The 12,500-nt window shown below is 39.0% G+C and overlaps 1 protein-coding gene and 1 long non-coding RNA gene across 2 annotated transcripts in view; one reads left to right on the forward strand and one right to left on the reverse strand.

The window, feature by feature from the left end:
• Positions 1-12,500, reverse strand: part of LOC134440069 (centrosomal protein of 89 kDa-like) — a 33,154-nt gene that overhangs the window by 1,216 nt on the left and 19,438 nt on the right. The window contains exon 14 of the mRNA XM_063189997.1: positions 125-294. Within this exon, the coding sequence (XP_063046067.1) occupies positions 125-294 (170 nt within the window). The remainder of the gene's footprint in view (positions 1-124; positions 295-12,500) is intronic.
• Positions 8,092-10,019, forward strand: LOC134439809 (uncharacterized). Its single transcript, XR_010032866.1, has 5 exons — positions 8,092-8,136; positions 8,655-8,710; positions 9,168-9,237; positions 9,451-9,537; positions 9,915-10,019. It is a non-coding gene; the product is annotated as an uncharacterized LOC134439809 (long non-coding RNA).

The raw sequence follows: 12,500 nt of genomic DNA on the forward strand, positions 1-12,500 counted from the left end.
TTTGATTTGACACACATTTCAAGCATTTTCAAGCACTTCACCAAAGTTTCCACAACCTTGAAAACCCTTAATTGAAATTCAAGAATTTTCAAGGAATTCAAGCACCAGTGGTAACCCTGCCCACCTCTTCTGCTGCAGAGCGGTGTCCAGTGCGTGCTGTTTGTCCCTCAGTAGCCCCTGTAGGTGGCGTCTCTCCTGCTGGAAAGTGTGTGTGTGTCCCTCCATCGCCTGCTCCTGCTCCACCAGGCGACGCCCCAGAACACACACACTACTCGCCGCCTCACGCCGGTACACCTGCAAATACACACACACACACATTATATATACACACATTACACACACACATATTATATATTATACATACACACATCACACACACACACATTACACACACACACACACTACTCGCCGCATCACGCCTGTGCACCTGCACACACACATATATTATATATACACACATTACACACACACATGTATTATATCACTGATTCTTGAGAAAGTGGCTAAAACAGGTTGTAATGTTGACAGAAAAAAACAAAGTGAATTACAAAATTATATGGTATATCCTTGTAGACTAAGGTCTTGGCTTTTCAGAAATGCACAAGGCCAATCTCCCCATTATGTATTTTTTTCAGAAATCAGGCTTTTCTCCGACCATAGCTTGTTTTTTGTCAACACCGTCAGACACAATTAAAAGTTATTAAAATTGCATTGATTTGGTTGCATATGTATCTGGAGTTTTTAAGTGATTATGTGTATTTTTTGGTTCACACATATGCCTTTAAATGTTGAAAATTCACTTTTGTTCAATTTTAATACTGTTTCATGTGTTCTAATTTTAAAATATGTACCGTCAAACGATGCTTACTTAACGCCTAAATACAACAAACAATTTTTTGTAATTTCACAAATATTCGTGTAGGCTTAAATTGGCTATTACTTTGATATTTCAACAACTCCTAAGGAAAATGTTGTAAGCACATTCCTTTAAAATGTCCAAAACTCTTTCTTACGGTGGTGACTTAAGAACTGACGGTGGTGACAGTAATCTGAGAGTGGTGAAAGTGGCCTAATTAGTACCTGCATTTAGCAAAATAAATAGCCCTCTCAAGTCAATGGCATCTTGCATAAACACTTTATTTTTGTGTGTGCACAGTATGAGCATGTCTTTTTACTTCATTAGTTAGATTATCTAGGAAGTAAGCCACTGGTTGTTGAAAATGTGGCAAAAACAGCTTTTAAGTTGTTCAAATCCAAAATATAGAGGTGTATTATCATAGATGTAGGTCTTGGCTGTGCAGTGAATGCATTGGCCAAGCTCCCCATGTTTAACATTTTTCATAAAATGGGCTCTTTCTTGTTTTGTCAACAGCGGCAGACAGAATTAGAAGTAAAAACACATGTTTACTGTATTAAAGTGAATTACTTTAACAATTCAACATAACTGTAGACACTTATTGTATGCATATTCTTAAAACATGTCAAAACACGTAAAACATGTGTTTTTTGGTGAACTCCATCAGATGTCACCACAGTCAGGTTTTCTGACAAAAAAACCTCCAAATGCACCTCAGTGGTGGCTAGAGTATAATTTTGGATCACAATTATTACTAACATGCCTAGTAATATTTCATTAACCAGCACAATTTAGTAAAATATGGAACAACATGATGAGCAGAACAAAATCTGACGGTGGTGACATCTGACGGTGTGAGACAAAAAAACACTCTTTTAAATATTATGCATTGTTTGTTCACATTAGCCATTTCATTTTTGCTCTGTTTCTTGGGTGCTTCATACCTTTTCTGAAAAAAAATATATTTATTAACATTAATGTAATACAATAGTATTAAAACCCCCGACGGTGTTGACAGTTTATGGTTGGGACAGTACCAGTGTCCAAACAAATTAACAAATTGAGGACAAAATAATAAACTTACAGGAGCTTCAGTGATGGTGAAGTAGGCAGTAGAGCTGAAGGTTTGAAAAGGGGTCCTCAGTAATGAAAATAACCTTGTGCATACCTGATTTTATTGTCTTTTAGAAAAAATCTGACGGTGGTGACCAATATGCTGGACACATTTTAAGCAATCAGTAAATAATAGTAAATATTGTTTTACATCCACTATGTGCACATCTGTAGAACCACTTTAATATGGTCTTCCACATCATGGTGATATTGTTCAGTTCTGTTAGTGATTTTTGTATTTTAAGTCAATTGAAATGATGATGCCAGTCCTTGGGACAGGCGTTTTTACAGGGTGTGGACAGGTTTATAGCCATGAAAAGTAATAAAATTACACTTAAATATTTCAAACAACTGTGTATTCGTGTGACAGACCCCTTGGCCATTACCTGGGTTCATTTTGTTTGTGAAAATGTAGTTGTTTTTCAACAGAATTAATATTTTACTGCAGGGACATGTTTTTGCCAAACTTTCAAGAATCAGTGATATATAATGTACACACACACACACACTCATATTATAAATACACACATTACACACACACATCTATTATATATACACACACACTACTCGCCGCCTCACGGCTGTACACCTGAAAACACACACACACATATTATATACACATATACATATATACAGTGCCCTCCATAATTATTGGCACCCCTGGTTGAGATGTGTTTTTTAGCTTCCAATTATTTTATTTTTTTTCTAAATAATATGGGAAAAATCCAACCTTCAATACAAGTGAATTTATTCAGTAGGGAAAAAATCCCACATAAAGAAATAATTATTTGACATCAAATAATGTGTGTCACAATTATTAGCACCCCTGGTGTTAATATTTTGTACAACCCCCTTTTGCCAACAAAACAGCACCTAATCTTCTCCTATAATGTTTCACAAGATGGGAAAAGACAGAAAGAGGGATCTTCAGCCATTCCTCTTTGCAGAATCTCTCTAAATCATCCAGAGAGGGTGGTGACCGCAGTCCAGGCCAGGGGTGCCTGTGACGTTTCCCTAACCATGCCGAAGGGAAGGCATGATTAACTTTAGGACCGTAGGTTTTGTTGGGGAACCTTTACTGGGTGGCGCTCAGTTTGAGTCCTAGGTTGTCACCATAGACACTGGCAAAGTGTAGCTTGTCTTAATTCATCCTTTTTACGGCCCTGGATATTGGATTGAAGTGATTTGTTTTGTTTGTTTTTTGTTTTCTTTTGAGATTTGTCTACACCAAGTCTCTTTTTAAGGGTGGAGGTGTGACGACCCTGTCGGCCCCCTCCTGGTGCTAGCTAGCCAGTGCACGGGCAAGGCTGGTGCCAGGTGGGTTGATTGCAATCGTTGGTTGCACCTGGGCGGTGCCTTGCTTAAAAGGTGGAGCTCTGCTCTAGCTCAGGAGGCACTCCTAGGCCGTGTGTGCGAACACACGGCCGGTCTCTCTCCTTACTCCTACTCTCTGTTCTGTCTGTCTCCCCCTTTTATTCTATGTGCCTCCATTCTCCACTCACTGACATGCATTGCATTCATTTACTCAGTCCATGCCATACTGCACCAACACTATTTTGATCATACCCTAGACATTTAATACTTTGAACTTGTAAATAAAAGATTTCTATTTGACCTGTAAATCTTTGTGTTGTCTCCATTTTTATGTTGCGGCTTATGTCACGAGCCAGGTCGTAACACCTGGGTCCTCTCCTCTGTACTGTCCTCTTCAGCTCACCCCACAGGTTCTCAATGGGGTTGAGGTCAGGGGACTGAGATGTCCATGGGAGGAGCTTGATTTTGTGTCTGGTGAACCATTTCTGTGTAGATTTGGCCATATGTTTAGGGTCATTGTCTTGCTGAAAGACCCAGTGACGACCCAGCTTCAGCTTTCGGGCAGAAGGCAATAGATTTTTATTTAAAATGTCCTGGTATTTCAAAGCATTCATGATGCCATGCACCCTAACAAGGTTCCCAGGGCCTTTGGAAGGGAAACAGCCCCACAGCATCACTGACCCACCCCCATACTTCACAGTGGGTATGAGGTGCTTTTCAGCATGCGCATCTTTCGTGGTACGCCAGACCCACTTAGAGTGTTTGTTGCCAAAAAGCTCAATCTTGGTCTCATCTGACCAAAGCACACGGTCCCAGTTGAAGCCCCAATACCGCTTGGCGAACTCCAGACGCTTGCGTTTATGATTGTGAGTGAGGAAAGGTTTTCTCCGTGCATGCCTCCCAAACAGCTTGTTGGCGTGTAGACAGCGCCTGATGGTTGATTTGGAGACTTTGTGACCCCAGGATGCTACCATTTGTTGTAATTCTGTAACAGTGAGCTTTGGAGATCTTTTGATTTCTCTTACCATCCTCCTCACTGTGCGTGGTGGCAAAATAAACTTGGGTCCTCGTCCAGGCTTGTTTACCACTGTTCCAGTTGTTTTTGAACTTCTTAATTATTCCTCTCACAGTGGATATGGGCAGCTGCAGTTGAGTGGCAATCTTCTTGTAGCCTCTGCCTGACCTGTGAAGGTCGACGCACATCTGCCTCACTTGTATGCTGTGTTCCTTTGTCTTTCCCATGTTTAAGAGTGGATAAGAGAAATGGCCTCGGTGTCACGTCATATTTATACCCCAGGGAAACAGGAAGTGATGAATTACTAATTAAATGTTCCTACATACTCTGGTAAACTTTGTAAACTACTTTAGAAATGACAGAAATGCTTCAATTATATTTATTTCCTGGGAATTGTTAAGGGTGCCAATAATTGTGGAACAGGTGATTTAATGAAAAATAATTATTTTTTAGTCAGGGATTTTTTTATTTTCTTACAATTCATTTGAGTTGAAGGCTACATTTTCCTACAATTTTCAGTGTGACAGTATTCTTCTGCAATAAACACTGAATTTATTTTAAGGCTTTTAACACATCTCAACCAGGGGTGCCAATAATTATGGAGGGCACTGTATATATCAGGGTTCCCACTCTAATTCGAATGTAAAATTCCATGATTTTCCATGACTTTCCAGACCCAAAAAGCAGTTTCCATGACCACTTCCGTAAAAAAAATGACGTAAATTTGTTTTTGTTTTTTAAATTGTGAAAGCGGAAGATTATCTTCACCCCTAGAGCCGACGCCGAGCCACCGCCAGACTTCAGTGGGCTCATTGCATTCTAGAATGTTGTACATAACTGCGTGAAACCCATCAGTCTCTGGCGAAGCGTTTTAGGATAACCAGTAAGAAACAATGTTATACACCAAACAAAAAAAGTTTCTGCTTTTACACAACTGTTAAGAAAATTCCATGATATTCCATGACTGTGCATACAAAATGGGAAAACTCCATGACTTTCCATGACTGGAAAAACTTGATATTCCAGAAATTCCATGACCCTTGGGAACCCTGATATATATACACATTACACACACACACACATTACACACAGCCACAAACACACACACACACACACTGTACATAGGCATACACATACAGTACACATGCAAAACACAAAGCGGACAGAGAGAGACACAATTTCAAACTTCTGTGCTAACTGTGTTACATAGATATTTGACAATAAAGTACATTTGACTTGACTTGACTTGAGAAATAGAGAGAGAGAGAGAGAACGAGAGGGGGGGACAAGACAGAGAGAGGGGAGGGGGCGGAGAGAAGGAGAGAGAGAGAGAGTTTTATGGGAGTAAATGATCCTGGTGTGTGTGTGTGTGTGTGTGTGTGTGTGTGTGTGTGTGTGTGTGTGTGTGTGTGTGTGTGTGTGTGTGTGTGTGTGTGTGTGTGTAATGACTCTAGTTAAGTGGTGAGGAGACATCACTTGGCTTAATGTCACACACCACTCAGAACACACACTCACACACACATACAGTACACACACACACACACACACACACACACACACACACACACACACACACACACACACACACACACACACACACACACACACACACACGCACAGACTTTAGCTACAATTCTGCACTGCAAAAAACGAAAATCTGTACAAGTGTAATATACTTGAATTCAGCATTTTGGTCTCATTAGACTTGTTTTTGAATGTATTTTCTTGGTAAGACTGACTATTGTTAAGATGAATTGACTTGTTTCAAGAAAATTCATCTTTTTTATCCTACCTAGAAAATAAAACTGGTTCTGAGCAGCTTTTTTCTTAAAATAGAACACATACTGACAGAGTCGCATTAACAATTAGACTGTGAGTACATTTTTACTTGTTTCAAGACAATAAGACAATCCAAATGAACCTGTTTTAAGAACTGGCTCGATCTCACTAAGATATTCTAGCTAATCAACTGTGATTGCATAAAAATGAATAGGGCCAATGAGATTTCCATTCAAGATTCAGCTTTGACATTTCTGTTGTCTGTGCAGCATTTGGCATAGCAATTTCATGATTGTAAATCTGTATCCCATCTCAATGTGTCAAACACTTGAAATTCACCGCAAAATATACTGTAGATGAATCACTAAAATATATTCAAAAAAAATAGGGAGTCCCATATCTGTGATTATTGTCTTTCCTAATTGTTACCAAGAAACATCCATTTCAGAGATGATATTCAAAAAATCTAATCTTTGAACTGACATATGCCTCTGACGCCTTGATACCGCTGATGTGTGGCCCAATTCTTTTTCATGAGCAAATATACTGTTTGTTTGATGGGTAGGCTACTTTCGTCAATTTTGCTATGATTGTATTTATTTTATTTTTTTAAGATTGTTTTTGGTCTTTTTTACAACTTTATTGATGACAGGACAGTTTGAGAGGTGGACAGGAGGCGAATGGGTAGAAAGATGGGAAGGGGTCGGCAAATGACCCGGACCGGGAATCGAACCCGGGTCGGCCACACGGCAGACGAGTGCCCTACCAGTTGCCCACGGCAGGGCCATTTTGCTTTGATTTACAAGACATTTGCAGACATTTTATAGGCCTAATTTAAATTAGAAATTTAAAATAAAAAAATAATGCTTTGACTCTAACCTCATGCACACGTGTCTCATCAAAGTACCCAGTGTGAAGGTAAATGTTGCATATAATGTTGTTTAGGGGGCACGTTGTTGTTCAGGATGCTGCTTTTTAAAGATGCTGCTCTGTCTCAGTTTTTGTAAAGTTTCCGTCATCAGAGCAAAAAAGGTTGTGAGTTATTTCACTTAATTCTATGATAAGATGTATAGCATGGTCCTTGCTGCTGATAAAAACAAAATCTTCAGAAATATCAGCATCTGTCCAGACGACATTTTTAGTTTGTTATCTATCATTAGATTCTATCGTTACACTAATTGGACATGTCTTGTATAGGCCTATTAATAAGCAAACCTAGGCCTATAGCCTACCTGAAGTTATAACATCTAGATCAATATGATTTGACAAAAGAAAGTGCTTCAATGCACGTTTTATTTCCTTTTGCACAACTGCAACAGCAAGGGCAACAGGTTTTTTTGTGTTCATTTAAGGCACACTCAAAAAATGTTTCTGGGTCCTGGTAAATATTAAGAAATATGTATACAAACAATTTAAAGGGACACTGTGTGAGGTTTTTAGTTGTTTATTTCCAGAATTCATGCTGCCCATTCACTAATGTTACCTTTTTCATGAATACTTACCTGACTGTACTTGGACCATACTAGAAAATATTTGTTTATTACTTAGTAAACTTTCATGTAAAGATCAAATTTGGCAATAGGCAGCCCAGTTTCAATGAGCAGCATAGTTGCAGTACCTTTTTTGACCATTTCCTGCACAGTGTCCCTTTAAGGAATATTGAAATCATATAAACACCATTTGAACTGTCCGCGTATTAACTTTTAAACAAATAATCTAAACAAATAATGTAGGCCTATGCACTTGAAAAAAGCTCATAATATTAACTGACATGCACATCACACTCCAGAACAGTAGGTGGCAGTAAGAAATGAATCGCCTATTGTCGAAACACATTTTCATTGACAGTATTTATCTTCTTCCTGCTGGCACCAAGTTGTTACCTTATTGGTACATAAATCAAAACTATATATATGAAATTCATGCTGTAATTCAGGTGGGATAGCAAACAAAAACAAAACAAAAAACACCAAAGAGTAAAACCGGAAATGGAATTACGTCACTTCCTGTTTGTCAGTTGGTCTCCTGCTTTGAAATTGAGGCAATCGTTTTCAGCCGGGTAAGTTTCACAATCCGTTTCAATCCTTGTCATCTTTGGCAATATGCTTGTATTAAGACACTATTACAGTCATTTGTGAAGTGTACTACGCTATTGTGATGTTTTTGGCGCTTTTGTCTGTATGGAAAGTTAACTGATACGAATATTGTTAGATCATGCTGTGTGATCTGACAAGCTGTTTGTCTTGCATTCAAATATCCACTCTTAAACATTAGATTATCTTGTGCAACATCTTTAGGAGTAAAAAAATAAATAACCTTAAGGTTTATCGAGTCTGAAGTGTAATTTACCAGCATAATTATTTTAAACATAATTTAACACCTGCTGCTGTTTAGCTTAGCAGCTAGCTAATGCTCTCTAGCTTGCTATTGCCCTGTAATGCCCCACATGTTACTCAAAATATGTATTATATTTTTTGTAATGGGCGTCACTATTGGCCAGTCCTGAATATCACCTTTGAAAAGCCATGTTTGCCGATATTGTGAGAAAAGGTTCATCTCTGTTTTTCAACTTGACAGATGGTTACCCCCTGTGCTAGTGGAAGATGTGACTTTGAAGACAGTCATTGTAAAAGGTAGGATTTCTGTCCATGTTCAATTGTTTTTACACTTTACCCTCTGCTTGAACACTTTACTTACACCAAAGCAAAATGAGGATAAAAATATTTTTTAGCCAATTAGCTGTCATTTTCATGTTGGCATGGTGTCAACAGTTATTTTGTATTGTATGAAATATGGATATGGTGGAAAATATTTTAATTCACTTTAATTTCACGCTGTCTTAAGTGGCTGTAGTCACTTTATTTACCAATATTCTTAAATGGTGACAATATTCCCCAGTCTAAAAAGTGGTGACGATGTATTTGATATGGAAGATTATATTTGGTTGAGGCTACTCTACTCTCCTTGACCCCTGGTCTCAATTTAGGTTTTACAAGAAGTCAGTCAATGCCATTGTGATGTTAGCCCTCATCTTATCTTGTAATTTCTGTAACATCAACTCCAGCAGTCTAATTATGTGTTTTGTCATAGGTGCAAAAGGCTTGTCTAAGATAAGCTGGCAGTCTACACCGCATGGCCTGCGTTGCTGACATTAAGTGAAGTAAGTGTGGTGGTACATTATGTCATAACAGATAGTATTTAAGTGTTGTTGTATGTCTGTCCTGTAGGATGTCTTTGTGGCTTGACCACAGGTGTTGCCCCACCTGCAGGCCCAGAGATAGAAAGACATAGTGACAAGTCACAGGACAGACAGGAAGCACAACACAACTGGGCCTGACAACCATGTAATTTTCTTGTAATGTGTCTTTGACAGGTTAATGCAGAGTTCCTGTGCCTGACAGATACTTGAGGAAGCATCTTGGAGGTTGTCAAGGAGAAGGGAGGCGTTGCCAGAAGGAAGGTAGGATAACTCATGGCTCCAGCAGCTAATGGAAACATTGTGTTTGAGTTGCAAACAATCTAATGAAGTTGGGTATTAGGTATTAGAAGGTCAGACATTAGGTGTGGGAGATGCATGGCCCACCTCTAGGTTCACTGACTCTGAATTTTGAACAGTTTCTGATTATGGTGTTCACAAACGATCTGCACCCCAATAAAGAGAGCATGCGATAAATGGCACCTGCATATCACTGACAAGCACACTATTAAATGCCCCCTATTAGTGGCCATGATTGTCATTCACTAGATATCAGCATTTTTACATTTAGTGCCATTAAAGCTACATAAAAAGTGTGTGCACAGTGTTAAGCTTTCTGCATTTTCTTTTTCCACCATCAGGACTGGAGTGGCGAAGTGATCCAAAGGCAGACTGCACATCTACGTATATGGTTTGCAAGGAACATCCCGTGCCAGAGACTGTGATACAAGGCATGGAGCTGTACAGTGAACTCAGAGCATCTCTTGTGCATGTGTGATGCTCTTTGAACTTAGTTACCCTCAATCTCAACTCTGTGGATTTGGATTTACAATTTTAAGTATCCAGATGAACTGAAATATATGTTCTGGTGAATTTGGAAAATATGCCCAAAAGGTCCAATCACTATAAACTACAGTAAATATGTTGGACACTGGCAATCTCAGGTTCTAAGCCATTGTATAAAAGGACAATCCATCGCATTTCTATTAATACTTTTGTGTGCTGTTCTCTGATCTGAGTTGATGATTTTTTTGTCCTTTTTTGTCTTTTGTCAGCATGGCATTGAGTATCATTGAGGGTTTTTTTTCTAAACATTGGCTATGCAGATTAAAAGATGAGCACTATAAGGAAAGGCGTAATAACGCCTCAGTAGCACTTCATGGACACATTGATATCATAATTAAAAACATTTCTCTCTCCCTCTCCTCCCCCACTTTGAGAAAGAATCAAAGAGTCAAAAGTGCTCCTGCGGGCAGTTGGTTAATTCTAAAATGTCCATTCACAAATAACATCTTTTTCATGAATGTCTAAGTAAATAAGTGAGTAAATAGACACATANTGTTCTGATGAGAGTATGCTTTTCGGCCAAAGATATCTATCTGACTGCATATCTGACCCAAGGGATTATGACATTACTTAGAATTTTGATGGGTTGTAAGCATTCATGAAAAAGATGACATTTCTGATCAGGTTTTCTGTTTAATTTCTGTTTAATCATACGATTATATTGTCAAGATTTTGGTGTTTTATTATCGTTTGACTGCATGTTTGTCCAGCTGATGAAATATTAATAAAAGAAATGTTTTGAAGTTCTTGTCAAGTATATTTTTCTCATACACCTAAACAAGATATTAATTCTACATGAGAAAATAAGTATTCTAGCTAAGAAAATCAGACTAGTTTTAAGACTTTAAATGAGCTGGAAACAAGTAAATTTGCCTTGTTTTAAGCGTCTTGTATGCTTGTTTTGAGCAATAATTTCTTGGAGGACATCTAATTCTAAGCAATAATGACTAATAAAGGAGAAGAAATTGCTTAAAATAAGAGCAAAAATCTTAACAAGCAACAGAAAAATAAGATTTTTATACTTGTTTCAAGTGTTTTTCTATACCTACCGCTTAGATTTTATTTTCTTGTTTTAAGAATTCTTACCAAGTCCAATTTGCTCGCTGCACTGGCAGATTATTTTGCTCAAAATAAGCAATTTTTCACCTAAAACACTATATTTTTTACTTATTTTTTTAGAGGGCTTTTTTGCAGTGTGTGACCTGCCACATGCAGAAATTCTCAGATGACACCGCAATTGTTGGATGTATTAAAGATGGGCAGGAGGAGGAGTGCAGGGGACTGGTGGAGAACTTTGTTAGATGGTGTAGGACCAATCAGTTGCAGTTGAACACCACCAAAACCAAGGAAATGGTGGTTGATTTCCCGTCGAACCGAAGAGATTGTTATTGGTGACTGGACCGCATAACCCCCCCCCCCCCCCCCCCCCCCCCCCCCCGCCATGCCCCCCTTCCACCCCCCTTCCATCCCTCCTCCAACAATCAGTAACAACTGTTGCAATGAGAGACTTTTTATATCTGAATGTTTAATGTGAAATAATCTATTTTTTGTAGGTATGCTACTAGACACCTAAATTTCCTTCGGGATTAATAAATGTTACTATACTCTACTCTACAAACCCCCCAGCGCGCACACACACACACACACACACACACACACACACACACACACACACACACACACACACACACACACACACACACACACACAAACACACACACCAAGACCAGCCTCGTTATTGGATACACCAACACAAGAACATCCTGTGATTTCATGTCACGCATCAACATCCATGTGTCCCTCTGAGGAAGACAGAAGTTACACTGTCAACACAAAACACTGTGAACACAAGTCAAGTAACAAACCTTTTACATGTTTGANACACAAGAAAANTCTCAGACTTGATTTAACAGTTAGTTACACCTGTTAGTTCACACTGTTCTCTTCCAAAGGTTAATTGGCAATAACTGGCTAGCAGGGCTCTGCCCTACTGGTGACACAACTCCTTCGGCTCAGCTACACACAGTAGGGCCAGGAGCTTGCTCATTCCAGCTACAGCGGGAACTCCATCCACTTTGTCTGGAACCAATCAACTGAGCATTTCCAACCGTCCTGGGTAGGGGCAAGCAGAGCCATACAGAGGGGAGAGTCGGGCAATCTCCGCCGTGTGCTTAGGCCGACTTCCTCTTTAGCAAAATTAGCTGTTTTAGCTTCTCAGTACTGCTCAGCGTTGCGAATGTTAGTTCCTAGCAGTGGGCGTAGCACATAGCAAATGCAATGCAGGGAATATGACAAGACTTGCTGTTCATAGTAATAACTTCAGATAAACATCACAGATCAAGTCAAGTCAAGTCAAGTAGGTTTTATTGTCAATTTCTTTA

This window comes from Engraulis encrasicolus, chromosome 23, assembly GCF_034702125.1.
Source record: "Engraulis encrasicolus isolate BLACKSEA-1 chromosome 23, IST_EnEncr_1.0, whole genome shotgun sequence".
Taxonomy (NCBI): Eukaryota; Metazoa; Chordata; class Actinopteri; order Clupeiformes; family Engraulidae; genus Engraulis; species Engraulis encrasicolus.